Source organism: Hypomesus transpacificus, chromosome 6 (genome assembly GCF_021917145.1).
Source record: "Hypomesus transpacificus isolate Combined female chromosome 6, fHypTra1, whole genome shotgun sequence".
NCBI lineage: Eukaryota > Metazoa > Chordata > Actinopteri > Osmeriformes > Osmeridae > Hypomesus > Hypomesus transpacificus.
Genome location: NC_061065.1, coordinates 11,203,764 through 11,221,804, shown reverse-complemented (window position 1 = coordinate 11,221,804; position 18,041 = coordinate 11,203,764). Strand labels below are relative to the sequence as shown.

The following is an 18,041-nucleotide window of genomic DNA, read 5'->3' as shown; positions in this document are numbered from 1 at the left end:
TATTTACAAAAAACGTTAATAAGAATAATCTACTGCTTTTTATTTACACTAATTAAACCTAACCTACCATAATATATTCGACCTTGACGATTTTGCAAAAACTGTGCATAAACTGTAGGTAAACTAGCCTATATTCCATTATTAGATGCTCTATTATTTCCAAGGTACCAGGCAATTTGTGAATAAAACATTCTGAACAGGTCATGGGCTTTCTTTCTCTGTTTATTATACACACTCGTGTTTTTAATGTATTAAATTAGTTATGAAATTAGATGTTTCAGGGGAAGATCCCTTCCTCCCAGCCATACGAATGAACCTGACTCAACCGCATTTAGAGGTTGGATATTTCATGAATAGGAGATCCTTTTATTTCTGCGTCATCCTATTGGCTCCTCTCACTGCAGCGTTCCTCCCGCAGGCCGTTTCAGCCCACTCTCCATCACAGCAGCGTTGACGCTCTTCAGTGGGGATCTCCTCGTCAGCGTCATGCGCCTCGTTTCTCGGACAGTGAGATCTTGCAAAATTCACGCTAGCTATAGCATAGATGGCCAGACATGTTTTAACAGTGGAAGGATTTTTGATTGTGTTGGTTCCAAAGGGGAGGAGTCAGTCATTTGGACTGCAAAGCCACAAACGCGCATAACAGAGGCAAGGTAGGCAATGCCGTTTACGTAATGTGAATAATGTGATGTTTATGTCATTCATTCTCATAGCGCAAACAGAAAACCAGGTGCACATTGGCAAATTTTAGAATTAAGTGTTTTAAACATAGATGGGGTCGAATAACCTTGCCACTCCCTGTAAGGCTCATGTCCTGGTCCGACCCTCTTATAAATAATTGAAAATGCCTTGTGAAGACTGTGTAATAGCCTAAAGGTATTTTATTTTTTAATTTACGCGTAAATGGTGCAATATAGCCAACAGCTTTGGTTTCGCCGGGCTTTAGAGGTTGTCACAGTAAGTTTTCAACCCTCTCTAGAATGGATTTATGTTCTTCAGACCGTGTTAGATAATGATTGGACACAGGCTAGATTAAATTGTCTGTCTTCGCAATTGGTCAAGATAGCAACATTTCGAATGTGAATTTGTAAAGCTCGTGCTTGGTGGTCAAGGATGCCGCGGCGGGGGCAGGAGGTGTGTGGGAAGCGAGTTTTAGGTCCACTCATACATGCTTCCAAAACCCGCATTGCTGAAATATTGTCCACTGAAAAGCTGTTTAATAAGGTACAGACTCATCATCATGACCCGCTCTCCCAGGCCGGTTCCGATGTTATGCGCTGGTGAAAACTGACCTTCTGTCCGCAGATTGCATAGCAACAGCTTTACAGCAACAACAAGTGTCTCATCTCTCTTTGCCTACTTTTTCCTCAAGCTTCCTTCCGCTTCACGTCTGTAGAATGTCCTTGCCGTATTGCACCCTTGTTTACTCTGCATGATGTCAACGTTAATGCGGAAAAAAGCCAAACATGATTGTAACTGTCATTCCTTTTCAAAAAAGGAAGAAAAGCTTTTGGGCAGTTGTGTAATAGCACCATCTGTCATTTGGATTTCAAGGGGTCGTATGGTCAGTGTATTTTCAACCATTCTACTGTATATCTTATACACGTTAGAGACATGATGGGAGTGTTGTGTGGGCGTAACATCTAATCAATTCAATTTATTTCCGAGCTGTTTAGGTCTTTTTGTGCCATTCCCTGCAACAGTGTGGTTTTTAAGCAAATAATCGTAATTGGCCAACACATTGAGATAAGTATGTCTGTCTTTGTGTGTGTGTGTGTGTGTGTGAGGGGTTGGGGGGGGGGGGGGGGGTAAGTGTGTACGTTACGTGGATGGGTGTGTAATCCAAGAAGGTTTAATGAGTCCTACAATGAGCCCCTGCAATTAGGGCGGGTTGATGCTGGCTTCCGTTCACAAATGCCACCTCCCTACACACACACACACCCTCTCACTCACTCACACCCTCACTCACATAGCACAATGTGAAGTAGCATTAGTGATGGGTATTACAGCAGGGATGGAAGAGAGTGACAGTATGAGTTACTACAGGGGCAAGTCAAGGTAACTGAAAACAGGACAGTGGCCAAAATCAGATTACGTAATGCTTGTGGCTATTGCTGACACACTGATATTGGTACCAAGACAAAGGCTATATATCTCTCTATTGGAGAAATCTTGACACATCTGAGCACATGCTCAGTCTACCCGATCCATGGCAAATCAGTATATTCTGTATAACAGTAATGTGAGTCAGATTAAGCAAAGTACTTTTTACTGTGGGAGAAAGAAGAGTGGATTTGTTTATAATTTCCTTGAATTAACAGATGAGTATGGATTTAACATTTCCCTCCAAACTCATTAAGATGTACTTGTTTGATCTTTGGCCTTTATTGAAGAGGCTTCCTCTCAGCAGAAGTCCCACAGGACACAGGTCTACAGATTTTTCCTCTACTCTGTATGGTTGCCTAATTGCTGCCCCCAGTCTGGGAGCTTCCCCTTTGGCTGAACCTGGGAAGCAGAATACCTGCCCAACAATGGCTGTTATTGTGGGACAAAGCAAGCTTGTGTTCACCAACAGCTAAGCTCGGTAAAAGCTGGATGTTTTACATTTTAAGCAGAAACAGTGCTTATATTAAATACATGAATGAGGCCTTAAGTGTAAAACTGAATTAATATAATTTATTTGTCATGTTTATTGTAGAAACGGGCAGTAGGTTGGAGGGTGTTCATTGTATCTTCCTTATGCAAAGCAATGGTGTAGTTTTACTAGTTACTTTCATAAAGCCCAGATACTCTCTTGCTTTCAATGAATAGTACAAGGATCAGAGATTGATCTTCAGAAATCAACAAAGTAGTTGGGTCAGTATGTCCACATTAAACTGTAAGTCAAACTGTAAAATAAAATACAAAAAATGTCTGACTAAAGAATGAAAGTTACATGCTGCACCTTAACACTATAATCCCTTGAGAAAGAGGCATCTTGAGAAATGTACAGTTGATAATCTCTTCTCAGGTCTACTTATGCAATTTTTTATTTTAATTAGACATTTCAGTAAGGATTCTTGCACACACACACACAGACAGACATATACACACACACACACACACACACACACACACACACACACACACACACAAAGAACAGAAGACCATTAAGCGGTAAACGGAAGAAGTGCTCTCCCCCTCGGAATCCATGTTCATGTTTCACTTCTGTGTTTTCCCTGGAGCTCTTTGAGGAAGAGGACATTAACCCAAGAATAACAGGATCTCCCCTCCTCCTTTTCCACCCCCTCTTTCTCCCCTCTTTTCATCCTCTTCCTCTACTCCTCCTCATCCTCCCCTCTTCCCCTTCTCTTTCCCCTCTCCTCCTCCTCTTTTTCATCCTGCTTCCCATTTTCACAATTCCTGTTCGCACAAATTCAAATTCAGAGATTAACAGTGACCTCAAGTATTGAAATCATTCCAGATGAATGGAGTGTGTGTAAGTGGGTGTGTGTCTGTATGTGAGTATGTATGTTAGTGAGTGTGTGTGTCTGTGTGTGTGTGTTTGCTGAAGAGATGGCTGGATGATCTGATCTGAGATAACAGCTTCCTAACAATGCACTGAGGGTTTGTGGATGCTGGACAGAGATAGCATGGTAACATCACAGGGTAACCACATGGCCACTAGAACAGGGTCAACAGTAACAGATCTGTGGGCAAAAAAAACCCAGTTGTTAGGATGTTGAAATCAAGCATACGTACAGTCAGAATATGGATTGGTCCTTAGAAAATGGCATCCCATAAGAAAGCCTATAAATTGTAGTCTAAATCTGCAAGCACACTTGTGACACGCGTAATGCTTTTGTCTACCAAGATGCATCAAAAAAGTATTGAGCCTTTTATACTAGCGTTGCGTGTTTATGCATGTGATAACTGTATCTGCTGCAATTAATGTAGAACATGTATAACAGGCTTTGTAAGTGTGATGTAATGTGTTGAGTTGTTTCTCCAGTCAGCCAAAATGTCAAATGGGGTGAAAAGATCATTTGAAATGTTAACATGTCATGAGGGACATGTGTTTCTTTGAGGCTTCCAAGTTAGCTGAGTCATTAAGCAGCCAATTGTCTCCTTAGTCAGCTATCTGTGCTTTGGTGTGCGGCAATTGGTCCTCACTCGAGAACAACCCTATAATTAAGAAGACTATCTTCAAAGTGTGCAGTGTGTGCGTTGGTGTGTAGGTGTGTGTGCTTGTGTGTTTGGTACATGCTTGTCCCTTCCCTTTGTGCATGGCTGTGTGTTTCTGTGTGTGTATGTTTGATCTTGCTATGTGAGAGATTCTTTATAAATAACCAATCCACCAGAGTATTTCCTAAGCTTCCTGCTAATGGTATAAGTTCCTCTGTGGAATTCTGGAACAGGATACAGAGGTGCTTTACCATAACAGTTGTTTGGAAAGTTGGAAGTTATGTGTGGAGAAACAGGTTAGGGGGATTGGAATCAGTCAAAAGGGACAGGGATCAGTCACATTCCTCTATTATTTCAATGTTTTTTTATTACCATTTTGTTCATTTTTATCAAAGCTCACTGCCATGTCAGCCCACAAAGTCGACTACTAAGTACTTTAAGGTTGCTGAAATGAAACATTTCATTCAAGTTATGCAGTGGTATGTTATGCAAATACAATACAGTATAATGTTGGACACAATGACTTTATCTGCCAGTGACTGGTTTATCTCAAGGGAGTGTGCTTAATGAGTTTGACATGGTGCCAGCACAGTCTGATTATGAGTCTCCAACAACTAAAACCTTTAGTATGAATGGATATCTATAGCTGCAAAATGTCAGTGTGCTTTGAGGCGTAATTCCCTTAGGAAACACTTTAAGTTTACATGTTTGAGTTGGAATTAGTCAAAACTGTGGGATGGAAGTAAGCAAATAAGCAACTGTTTACTTCATGATCACTCACTCTGTCCTCTGACCTTGTTCTCTCATGTCTGGGGGAGGGTGATGCACAGCGATGTGACCATGGCGTGCTTAACCTCTTCCTCTGCTTTGGCTCAGTTGAATAATAATTAATTTGACTTGATTTAAATAGTGGTTCCATAAAATAATCTGGTGTCAGGTGACCTACAGGGGACGTCTTTGTCAATAGTTGTGGTCGGAACCTACTGTAAACAAGTCAGTGACGAATGACGACCAATACTGCATTACTGCATACAGTTCTGTATTTAAGAAATATTTAAACTTGATTCTGCTCCCCCTTTCAGAGCAGCCCATACTCAGTGTACCTGTTCAGATATGGTACCTGCCTTGCACTTATCCCTCTGGTGGGTTTGTCATTTTCAAATCTCCTTTTCCCAGGGTGTGGAAAGCATAGTCGGCATCAATGAGAGGAGGCCAGATGAGATGAAGGCTACTCTCTCTGTCTGGGAATAACTGAAACACGAGGGAAAGGAGGAATATCGGGTGGTGGGGGAGAAGAAGGAGGAAGAAGAAGAAAGGAAAGGAAGAAGAGAAGCCTCCTGAGGTCTTCATACGGGTTCCAGATTAGCGATGTGCTCCTCTGTCAGACATGACCTCATCCCTGGACATTTCCCTCTCTCTCTGTCTTTCTCTCTACCTGTCCCTCTGTCCTTCACCATAGCAGCTTCCATGCTCCCAGAATCGGAGCCGTGAGAGGGCTCTGCAAACACATCCCACCCACCCACACACACACACACACACACACACACACACACACACACACACACACACACACACACACACACACACACACACACGCCTATTATACACACCACAGGTACACCAGTCACATTGGGTCCTGCTCATGCTGGTTGGCCAGTGCACTGCAGCTCCATCTTCAGCTCTAGATCCAGAACATGAAGAGGCCCAAGCAGCAGACTCAGGCCCTGAGCTTTCTAAGCTTCTTCAGCCGCAAGCCCAAATCTGACCCCAGGCTCGATCGGCCTACTGGTGCCCAGACCAAGGATGAGGTGGCCATTACCCTGACCCCGAGCGAGAATGCAGGACAGGTGAACACTTTACCCAACATGCTGTGTGATTGTATACAATAATAAAGGTGTATAATGTGTAGTATGTACCATGTGCATGAGTGCAGGGCTATCAGTAAGTTGACAGATTTGAACCACAACAAGATGTTGATGGTCATGAAGTTAACACAGTCTTTCTGTAAAATTATGTATGTCTTGTTTGATCTATCTCAAACGTAGGCAAACCGTAAGAGTGTTTGTCCGTGTAGTTATCATAGATTTTCTGCTGCAGTAGATTTTAACAAATAGTTTTGTTTTGGTGGAGTAATTGTTGATCTTGGTCCACTTATAGATGGAAGCGTATCCGCCCTTCCCCCCTCCCACCCAGCTTTCATCCATTAGTGTTTCTGTTTAATTAGCAATTACTGCTTATTCTGTTGCCCAGAAACAGAGAAGTATAAACGACATCAGTATGAACAAACTCAGACATGCGTGTGCAAACGCACACACACGTCTGCATGCCCGCACACACACTCACACACACATGCACACTCACACACAAATAATAATAATTATTTAAATTATACCTGTTATGAGTTGCTGACTTTACCCACGCAATTTCACATTGTTTGAGCGACTCAGAAACAGTGGGAGGTAAACGTACATCTCTGAAATGAAGTGGGTGAAGTTTTCAGATATGGTAGTTTTTACATGTTTAGACTTCGTTTTCTGATTGCAGATGACAATACTGCTATATGTTTCATATACAGGACCAGAACATCACAACAGAAGAAAGCGGAGACATTGGAGTTTCTGGAACAGAAAGAGCTGGAGGAGGGGGAGGAGGGGGAGGAGAGGGATGGGCAATGGCAAGAGGTGAAGGCGGAGCCACCGCGGAATCTGGGGGCGGAGTCAGCAGTGATTCCACTGGTGTCCTGTCCCTCTCCTCTTCCAGCCAGGACCAGCTATTGGACGAACACCTAGAGGAGTGTCCTTTGTGCCTGCTCAGCCAACCGCGCTGCCGTTTCCCACGTCTCACTTCCTGTCCGCACCGGGCATGCTCAGACTGCCTGCGCCAGTACCTTCGAATCGAGATCTCAGAGAGCCGGGTTGGCATAGCATGCCCACAGTGCCCCGAGGCCATGGCACCGCTGGATGTTCGCGCCATCCTGGACGATGTAGCGCTGCTGGAGCGCTTCGAGGAGTATCAGCTGAGACGCTTTCTGGCGGGGGACCCTGACACGCGCTGGTGCCCGGCACCAGACTGTAGGTGAGGCTTCACCTTTTCTAACTCGTTTCCTGACTGTTGTGTATCTTATCTACATACTGATGATTGACATCAATCATCCTGTCTGATAATTGGTTTACAAGTCATGGAGGCCAATTCATATTTCATTATTATTACACAAAAATTGTCTACTTACCTCATCCATTTTTTCCATGATGGCCCCCACAAGGCCCCTGCATCCAGGCCACCACAACACTAATCTTCATTAGTTCTAACAGAGTAGTAATTGATTCACCCCAGTTACATACTGAGTCAGTCTATGAATTAAGCCAATTACAGGGAGTAATTTTGCTGTCATCTGTCAGATATCTAAAAAAAATCAGCTGACAATGACAACTCATGTACCCCTTATCCTATTCATGAAGGGAGACAGAACAAAAACATTGAAACATTAAAGCCCATTGTCTTGTGACAGTAAAGCATCTCTTTGTTCTCAAGCTACACTTGGTAAGACACTGGAAAGAACCCTCATTCCGCTTTTATGTTGTTGCTGGAGACACACTAGCATGATGGAGCACATATTAGCCATGCATCGCCATGGCGCCCAGCTTTGGGTGTCCAAGGGAGGGAAACAGGATAGGGCCGCTGATGGGAAGTCACGACGGAGAGAGCGTGTTTGTGTGTGTGTGTCTATGTGTGTGCTATAGTGGGGCGGTTGACTGTCTTTGTCAGCCATCTCTATCTGGCCTGTCTGTCCCAGTTCCCTGGTCTGCTACATTCTGAATAGGCTGTAGGCCTGGGGCTTAGATCAATACTCCAATTCATCTGGCATTGTGGCAAATTTACAACTTGGATTACAGACAGGAGGCCTCCTGTCTCTCCTGTAGATGGTTGCACAACGTCTAGTTTTTATCCCCTGTGGCTGAAAAGGCCTGTCCCCCCCCCCCGCCCCCCCATTCAGTGACACAGGAGGTGAGAGTATGATGTCAGGTGTAAATCCTGTTTGCTGCTGTGAGCCTGTTAGATGTGACGTGTTCCATGACGACACACACATTCCAGAAGTTCTTAGTGACATGAGCTTAGCAAGAGACTACCATATGTCAGCTATTGGTGGGTGGGTGTGTGCGTCAAAGCAAAGTTTTGTATTTATCATGTGCACAGTGCAACACAGGTTATCATGGGCAATTCAAATCTTTTGAATTGGTAAAGAAACAACTGTGAGGCAGACAAAACTAAAGAAAAAAGAGAAAATACTATATTAATTGCTTACATTTACATTACATTTATTCATTTAGCAGACGCTTTAATCCAAAACGACTTCCAATGCTTACATGCATTTCTATGTTTGTGATTTTGTGAAATGTTATAGATTGTGAGAATCAACACTGCAGTTTTGATGGCAATACGTGTGTAAATCTATTTCTGTTTGATAATATGTTTGAAGCTCTTTATTTGTGAAATGATGTGCGATGTGGAGTTACGCCATCTGTATATGTAGCAGACCAGTGTCATTTTCTGCTAAAAACAATACTTGATTGCATTTGATTGTCAGGAAACCCAACTGAGCCGTTCCTTGTTAGTCAACTGTGAAGAAAATCAATTGCATGTCAAAGATGAACTCATCAGGGTTTTGACCCCCACCCCTCTCCCCAGACGATAAAAATATCACCGTATTTTTTCTACGGGGACGTTTTGATGCTTTCGCACCTCTGATGTGACTTGGTGCTGGTTGTCACGTATGGCACCTTCTCTCCACAGCTATGCAGTGATAGCCTACGGCTGTGCCGAGTGCCCCAAGCTGAGCTGCGGACGCGAGGGCTGCGACACGGAGTTCTGCTACCACTGCCGGCAGCTGTGGCACCCCGACCAGACCTGTGACCAGGCACGTCGCCAACGTGCCCGCCACACCTCCGGTGGCCACGATGGCTCCACGCTCTACGTGTTCAATGAGGAGCCAGGGGCAGGTACCAGCACAAATAGTACTTGGCGTATCTATATATATATATTATAATTCACAGGTACTTCATATAATGCAGATCGACATAGGATACTATAGTTACTGTATATACCGTAATACAGGGGTACCTGACATAAAGCAGACAGACTGAAACTAAGATGACGAGATATGACACTAGAGGTTGTAATGATGCTTCCAGTGCCTCATTGGTAAGGAGCCGAAAGGACGTAGTGTGGGATTACAGCTGCTTTCCTCACCCTCCTCACCCTCCTCACCCCCTTGGGATTGTCTCTCAGAGAGCTGTTCCTTTTCTCAGGGTTAAGGTTGCAATCCAGGTTGGTAGCTGGGAATCTATGAAGACCTTTGTGTCATTGCCTTTCAGAAAGGCTCACAACATTTCAACATTGGTTATCCTTGATGAACATGAATGTGTTACTGATCCATGGTGTTGTGTGTGCGTGGTGTGGTTTGTGTGCCTGAATGTTTCTGTGTGGTGTATTTCTCCCCTCTGTTATGAACTTGCTCTTACAACCCACAACAATTAACATGTCAATGAATGAAAAGCCATCCAGTGAAAATCACAAGTTAGGCAAACTCGACCGACAGGATATGTGTTCTACGACTCCTTCGTCTGCATGAGGCTCATGTGCAGCATGCTGATGTATAGCTGAAAAATACAATTTGGTTGGGTTTGATTGGTGATGTCCTGCTGTGAAATCTGATTGGTGGATTAGATAGGTGGATTTGATTGGTGATTTCCTGCTGTGAATATTATTGGTGGATTTGATGGGTGCTTTCCTGATTCTGTGTTTCCTGCTGCAGATGGGGAGGAGATTAAGGCGTGCCCTCGCTGCAACGCCTACATTATGAAGACCAACGACGGCAGCTGCAACCGCATGAACTGCACCGTGTGTGCCTGTCAGTTCTGCTGGCTCTGTATGCAGGAGATCACCGATGTGCACTACCTCAGGTATATGAGCAGCAACCATGCAGGGAGTCAGGTGGCTGAGCGGTTAGGGAATCGGGCTAGTAATCTGAAGGTTGCCTGTTCGATTCCCGGCAAGGCACTTCACCCTACTTGCCTCGGGGGAATGTCCCTGTACTTACTGTAAGTCGCTCTGGATAAGAGTGTCTGCTAAATGACTATATATATGCACGCAAACACACAATCATACAATCACACACAGCATATTGTATTATATGCTTAACAACAGAGCAGTACATGTCTGCTGGGCATTTAGAGTCATATCTACGTGCACCTCAGCAAACACACTCTTATAGCCCATATGGTAATTATCATCTGTGAGCCCTAGGTTATCACTCTCCCAGGGAGTATACTGTGTGTGCTTTGGACACAAAAGGAAAACGGCCACAGACCAGGCCCTGTCCTGCCAGTTTCACTGCAGTGTCCTCTGGTGTTGCACAACTGTAGCACTCTCATGCCACATGGACTGGCACATGTTTCAGGCTCTGAACTAACTTGGCATCGAACACAGGGGCTTGTTTGGCTTTGCAAGACTGCTGGTCTTGTAGAAATACGACATAAGAGGTAGTCAGCCATGGATGTCTGTGCGTGTATGTTTTTTCTGCACTACTTTTACTGCATGTTGAGTTTGGGGCGTCATTGATTTTTCCATTCTTGGACGGGAGCCAGTGCTGACTTTTCATCAATTAATCAGCTCTATGTGCATCCATGTTCCAGGGTGCTGTGCTACCCAAGTGTAAGAGATTGGCTAGGACTGGATTAGCTCAATGTACAGGAGAGCCGTGTTGTGCTGGCTCAGTGCCATGAGGAAAGTGTTGTGTATGAGTGATGCGTGTGAGGGGGTAGTGCACAAATCACACACACTGGCTGTGTGTGGGATTTGATTAGGTTTACACATGCATGTGACTTACAAGTGTACATGTCGTACACGTCTCTGCTCTCTTCTCTATTTGTACTCTTTGCTTTCCTCTCTCCTCTCCCACCTTCTTCTCCCCTATCCTCTCCTCTTTTCTCTCCTCCTCTCTTCCCCACCCTTTTCTCCATGCAGGGTGTACCCTTGTCTGTCATATAGACAGCTTCTCTCCAGGAATGAAGGACAAAGCTTTTAGCATTTCACACCAAAACCCATCAGTCAGGTTCTGTTGCTCCAACAGGCTAGAACCGTGTTATGTGCCCCTATCATTCTCCTGTCTAATCATCCCCCAGCAGAATGTGAAATTTGCTATGGCAATTCAAACTATTACTGTGTATGTAGAACATTTGCATTAAAACAAACACACTGTTCATGTTGCAGTGATTTTCTGGATTTAGATGGACATAACAAAATCATAATTTTGTAACATATGTTTTATGATATGATAGTATAATATTGTTATTTGATATCCTTTGTTAGATGAATATTGTTTTTTATAACAGCTGCAGTTGGCATTTAGAGCCCTTAATCTGATCCTGGATCATTGATCCAAGGCAATGTCCACCTGCTGAATTATGAAGTACAGTGCCTACAGAGGACATAATTCAATCAGGTCAAAAAGTGCAAAGAAAAAAAGAGGATGAAAACTGTGTATGACATAATTCAGAGAGGGTTAGATGTGATGTGGCAAGTTGGACTGGAACCAATATCTTTCCCTAAATTTGTGTCCTTTTTTCTTACTCGTCTCCTCTTTTTTTCCTCATCTGTCTGTACAATAATGGAGTAGAGCATTAGTGGCTGCCTGCCAGTGGTCAGGCTGCCATTTGGACTGGGTGGGGTTGTCAATCCTCTGTTACATAGGCAGGTCACAGCCCCATTGTCCTCCAGCTAACGCCAGCACAGACAATCCAGCGGTGTGTACACGTGTGTGCTGCTGTCATTTTGTGGACATTTTTATGACTATATATAAAATACCATAGTTCTGCTTTTTTTGCAGGCTTTGCAGAACACTTAAGCCTGACATGAATTTCTGCGTTTGTCAAACCACGTACCATTTTTTACTTGTGTGTTTACCTTTTCATTTGATTTATTATAAATGGATTGATCCGTCCTCTAAAGTTTTCCTCTTGTATTTCTGTCTGTGTTCCTTTTGTGAGTCTTTTCCTCCACATCATATAAAACACCTATGAAGATGTATGAATGAAATGTGTTGGTGTGTTTTCTAAAGATTTCCCCCCCTTGTACTCCCTGTCAGTCCCTCGGGCTGTACCTTCTGGGGGAAGAAGCCCTGGTCTCAGACACGGAAGGTTCTGTGGCAAGTGGGCATGTTGCTGGGGGCGCCAGTCATCATCTCCCTCATTGCTGGCATCGCCATACCCGTCATCATCGTGGGCATTCCCATCTACATGGGTCGTAAGGTACAGTTCTTTCATTCTTACAATGACAATATTAATGACAGAAAGAAGGGCCTCAAATCTCCTAACCCCTTTTCCCCTTGTAAACATTTTTTTGGGGGGTTCAATATTCAACAATAACATTAGCTACAATGCCAGATTGCAGTCTGATATGTAGCAAGAAACCCTATCATCCTGTTCACAAAGGGAAAGGCATTTTTGAAAATATGACTTTTTCGTCCATATGCTAGTTACAGCATTCCCATGAAATGGAAGAGGGATCTATTCCATCTTGTCTCTCCTTTCAGGTCCACGGCCGCTGTAAGAAAAACAGCATCTCAGGAAGCAAGCACTACTTGACAGTGGCGAGTGGGGTGATGATGTCGGTGTTCGTGTCACCTGTCATTGCAGCAGTCACTGTGGGTAAGGAAGAAAAAAAGGAAGAGTAAAAGCTAAAGCGATGTAATTAACATTTGACACCACATTTTTTTATTCTTGTCTCATTATTGTTGTCATATGAGTCATACAATGACCAAGTACTGAAATAACTGATTATTTAGAGTTAGACTATATGACAATAATTTTGTAACGCCAAAAGTTGTCAAAGTCTCAATTTGTTACTAGTTCATCAGTGTTGGCCATCTGACTATGTCACATGCCACACGTCCTCAGAGACGAACAAGAGCAGCTTGTGTTGGACAGCAAAAGGGCGAAACATTTAGGAAAGAAACAACACAACATTGGCCTCAAGACATGCTAAACGTTGAGCAGCTCTCAGTGAGGTGAGGGAGCCCTGGCCAGAGTGCTGAGTCAGAGCTTGTCTCCTGTCCAGAGAGAGGCCCCAGGATCTCAGTGTTCTCTCTAAACCAAGCCCCCGCTGGCGCACAGGGCTCTCCATCTGTGAGCTGACACACACACACACACACATACAAAAACACAGACACAAAGTGTGTTCACAGACATATAAACACATTGTGTACACACACATATGCTCCATTTATAACAGTCCTTTACTATACACATCTCTTTCTCTCTCTCTCTCTCTCTCTCTCTCTCTCTCTCTCTCTCTCACACACACACATACACACACACTCACACAAACACCCACATTCACAGATGGTCCATTTATTACACTACTGTATACATATCCATTTCTTACATACACAACACTCCCCCAAAATGCATGCACACACACACACACACACACACACACACACACTACCTCTTGTCCTCACAGAGTGGAATAGCCCTATGCACACAGATTCATGATGTGTCACCCATCCTCAGACATGTCGGTCTCCATCAGAAGGCCCTCTACCCAGGAGGAAATATCCTGGCCTCCAGCCGCCCCGGCCCTGTCACCACCGTCTCCACGCCATGCACTGATGGGCCCACGCCAGGCACAGTGGCGGCACTGTCCTGTACTGCCTCCCTTTTTCCTTCTCCTACTACATCCCTCTCTCCATCCCTCACTTGGCCCTCTCTCCAGTTCCCGTGTGTCTTTTTGCACTCTGAGTCTGAGCCATCATTCCTCTTCTCTCTCCCTCCATCTACATCCCTCTCTCACAATCCTCATCACATTTCTCTCTCTATCTCTCTCTCCCTTCTTCTTTCTTGCTCTCTCTCTCTCTCTCTCTCTCTCTCTCTCTCTCTCTCTCTCTCTCTCTCTCTCTCTCTTTCTGTCTCTCTCTCTGTCTTTCTCTCAATCTCTGCAGCAGGTCAGTGGTGTCAGAGTTTCCCAGCTCCAGTGCTAATGTGTTGCTGGCCCTTTGTCTCTGGTCCTGTCCACACCGTTTCTCCCAAATTCCTTACTCATTCAGCAAAGCATAATGGTGCTTGATAGGGACTCGTTTGCAGTAATAATATCTGGGTTCAGTCGTTTTTGATCAACTCTGATGCGGGAGATTTTGAACTGAGTTGATTTGCAATAGATTTATGTCCCTTAGCTTCTCTTTTATCATGAAAGATCCTAAATGTTATGTGAATTGGGTGAACACTATGAATTGGGTTTTAACGATAATGTTAGCTGTGTCAAACTAGGGTTGTTAGCATGTGAACTTTATGGTCGTCTACGAGGAACGTGCCACACTTCTCTTCTGGTGGACAGCAGTGATCTGCACTGCCTTCATCTCATAAGCTTCTTCTTTCTGGTACAAATACTCAGCGGAGAAGAAGGCGACAGTTGCTCGTACTCAGGTGACTGTGATCTAAGAGTAGAGTTGTGTTCACGAGAGGCAGGTTGTGTATGTGTTCGAAAAGGAACTGCAGGTAGAGGGCGTGATTTAGCTGGTGGCTGATTGAGGGAAGACATAACATTTCTCATGAATAGAGTTACAGTTGTGTGTGATGGGTTGGTGGTGATCACCTGTTTCTCTTCTGCTTGTATTTCAGGTGTGGGGGTGCCTCTCATGCTGACGTATGTCTACGGCGTGGTCCCCATGTCGCTCTGTAGGAACGGCTGGTGCCGGCCTCAGAGCGAGCCCCCTGACTCTCATAAGATACAGCTGGAGGACTTTGCCAGCTGTGAGTAGCCTTCGCTTTCCCAATGAGAGGTTCTGACATTGGAGGCTTGACAATGTGACAGTGCTACAGTCTAGCTTTGCTAATTGTCTCCTAATGGCCAGTTGGCAATAGTGAAAATAATTAATTAATGAGCATCTGGGTACAAACATCTCCATTGCTCTTAATCTGTCATGTAGGTTTTAGAAGTAGAAAATAAAACGCTGTACTATATAAATGCTTGAGATTGAAATCAAGACAGTTGTGATGACGATTCCAGTATGGCCTGTTCTGATGAAGTTTCAACTTCTTTTGAAGATCTTCTATTTTCTCACGTAGTCAGTGACCACTGGACGGGTCAGACCAACCCTGCGCTCAGTGACACCAGCGTACAGGAAGTCAGAGTCAGTGTACAGGAAGTAGGCATGCTACCTAGTACTAGCTCCGTCTCTCCAGAGCAAGACAACAGTGTGGGATTGGACGAGGTGAAACGTCATGAATACACCCACCAGGACAGCCATTCAGACTGTGAGGTGAGGGTGACTGACGGCTCGCCCAATGACACGCAGACTTTTGCCTTGCGGTAAGTGTCTCTCCTCTGCTTTTTTGTTTTGAGGACGTTTCCTTTTTACTTTTTTGTGTCAAGTAAAACATACTATAAGTCTGAATGTAGTACTTATGGCTAAAATTGTTTTTATGGTAGTTTCCCTCTATAGTAGTCAGTCTAAAGCTCACTGTAATTATTCTTTAAAAAGCTCACAGGAATGGACAACCTTGGGTGCCCATTAAAAAAATACAGTGCCTACACAAGTCTAACTGTTGCTCAGTCTTGCGCGTTACATACCAGAGAGAAGCAGGCCCGGTTTGGGCTTATGTCAAAGAGCTCTCTACCAACTCAACAATACCTTGTTTGAAACATGTTCAGTATACACTACTTTGGTATCATGTCTACTTCATATGCACAGGGAGGGCGCCAACATCGAGGTGCGTGTGGAGATCGAGGCCCATCCCCGTGGAGCCCGCCAGCCTAGCCTGAGTAGTGTCTTGTCCAGCCGCAGCCTGTCGGTGGAGTCGCTGGCTCACTCCCCGTCCCAGTATCAGTCCCAGGACTACCTATGTGCCTCAGAACCGGAGCGGGGAGGAGGTGGAGAGGGGAGAGAGGATGGAGGAGGAGGCGAAGGAGAGGGGAGAGAGGAAGGAAAAGAGGAGGGGAGAGAGGAAGGAGACAGAGACAACATGCCAGTCTTTGAGATGGACAGGGTCTGAAGTCCTGCCTACATTAGGCCATGCCCTGCTTCCACTAAAGGCTCCACCCACCAGCTGCCTTTCAGCCATGTCCTCTAATGGAAAGGCACTTGGGATGGAGAGAGAGAGAGGGATGGATGGATGGTGATAGAAATAGTGTGGCTGAGTGACTGCGTGAAAAGACACATTTTTGTGCATGTGTGTGTATGTGTGAGGGGGAGTGTAAAAACTGAAGGGGAGTAAAAAATGGTGGGCAAAGAGTGATACATGAGATCTCACCAACAATCCACAAGATAGTCATGAATAACAAACCGAAATGACTAATAGCATGCTAGCTGACCAATGTGGTGGGTGTTAGCATAGTTTTACATCTGCCCTGGTGTTTCCCTTCCTAACACTACTCTATTTAATTATCAAGCCTGTCCTCTGGGTGAACCCTTGTACTTCTAGTGATTTGTACTAATTAACCCTCTTGTCTAAGCAAACTAAAACAGTTAAAAGAGACTCAAAAGCATGATTTGTTTTGTAGGGGTAGCCAAAAAACATGACATGCAGCGCTACCTACCGCTGCCTGTGAGATCATCAGGCGCTTCCCCAAGCTAAGGAGATGCTGTGAGCCAGTGAGAGGCGAGCGGACGCCACACACATCTTCCTCTTGATGTTGGCTTTGGTGTCCTCAGGAGTGTGGGTCTGATTATGCAAGTCTCACTTGGAAAAAATGCATGCTTAGCTGTCCAGCCTTTTTTGAAAGGAGAGAATTGTGGACAAGGGGGAATTTGCTGAAGAATGTATTGTTTGTCAGAAGTAAGAGCCTGGGAGTAGGACCTCTGCGAGTGGGCCCTTGATCCAAATGCTTGTTTGAGTAGATTTGGTCAATGACATTCGAGGAACTGCTATCTGGTGATGGTGTCAGCATATGATGAGTGTCACTCTATGACAGTGACCACACACTACAGACCACAGAAGGACCATAAGATGATACAGTGAGCATATTGTAAGATTACCCTAAAATGACAATATCTCCTGGTTTGAGATCCTATGTCTTCCACTGGCAGGAATAAGGCGAATATAAACTAAGGGGTCTCTCAGTGATTCGTGGTCGTTTTACAGAGGCCAACTATTATGGAGGGGTGGCATTCTCTCTCTTTCTCTCTCAGATTTGCATAAATGTAGCATATCATTGACAAGCATTAATAGCACAGCGATTTTCAACTTAGGGCTCCGAACATCTCGAAAAATGAGCTGCTGCATGCCTCCGCTCCTCGCTGTGAATCTGGGATTCCCACCACAACACATCGCAGAGACACCAGCCTCGACCGCTCCCTACTGCTGCTGACGGCAGCCTTGCCAATGTGTTGAAACCAGCAGAAAAACACAGGAAGAAGGCCCTCTCAATCAATCACGGATCACCAAAGTTCCATCGAACAGCATGCCAACTCAGGCTATAGTAACCCTTCTAGATGAATATGACGAAAATGTACTGTTAGATTCCTGAGTGTGAATGACCTTGGAGAAATTAACCTGTGGGTAACAATGGGTCTTTACATAGACTGTGGGAAGGAAACAGACTGAATAAATAAAGGTTTCACCATGAAGGACGAAACATGACCTTGTGTTTGTGTACATTTTTGTTGTTTCTTCAGCAGTAATGACACCTTCCCCTTACAAGGTCCATCTGGATTTTGACCTGTTCTGTCCGACATAACAAACATGGCTTGATGGCATTATTAATAAAATTGAATTTTACAGTATGTTATTAGTCTTATACGCTTTTATTTGGTTTGAAATTAAGCACTTTTAAACGTTGAGACGTAATGTAATACCCAGCATGAACCTATAGAGGGCACCACA

The 18,041-nt window shown here is 44.4% G+C and overlaps 1 protein-coding gene across 2 annotated transcripts; it reads left to right on the top strand.

Annotated features, from left to right (window-relative positions):
• The first annotated feature begins 349 nt into the window (after nucleotides 1–349).
• si:ch211-278j3.3 (E3 ubiquitin-protein ligase RNF19A) lies at nucleotides 350–17,905 on the top strand. 2 transcript variants are annotated; one of them, XM_047021229.1, is made up of 10 exons: nucleotides 350–653; nucleotides 5,341–6,011; nucleotides 6,740–7,239; nucleotides 8,956–9,161; nucleotides 9,977–10,124; nucleotides 12,308–12,470; nucleotides 12,755–12,869; nucleotides 14,838–14,969; nucleotides 15,285–15,528; nucleotides 15,911–17,905. In XM_047021229.1, the coding sequence occupies exons 2-10, from the start codon at nucleotides 5,859–5,861 to the stop codon at nucleotides 16,209–16,211; spliced, it is 1,962 nt and encodes a 653-aa protein (XP_046877185.1). In that variant the 5' UTR covers nucleotides 350–653; nucleotides 5,341–5,858; the 3' UTR covers nucleotides 16,212–17,905. The 2 variants fall into 2 exon arrangements, with proteins under 2 accessions (XP_046877185.1, XP_046877184.1); XM_047021228.1 differs by having other exon boundaries at nucleotides 351–653; nucleotides 15,264–15,528.
• Nucleotides 17,906–18,041: the final 136 nt, after the last annotated feature.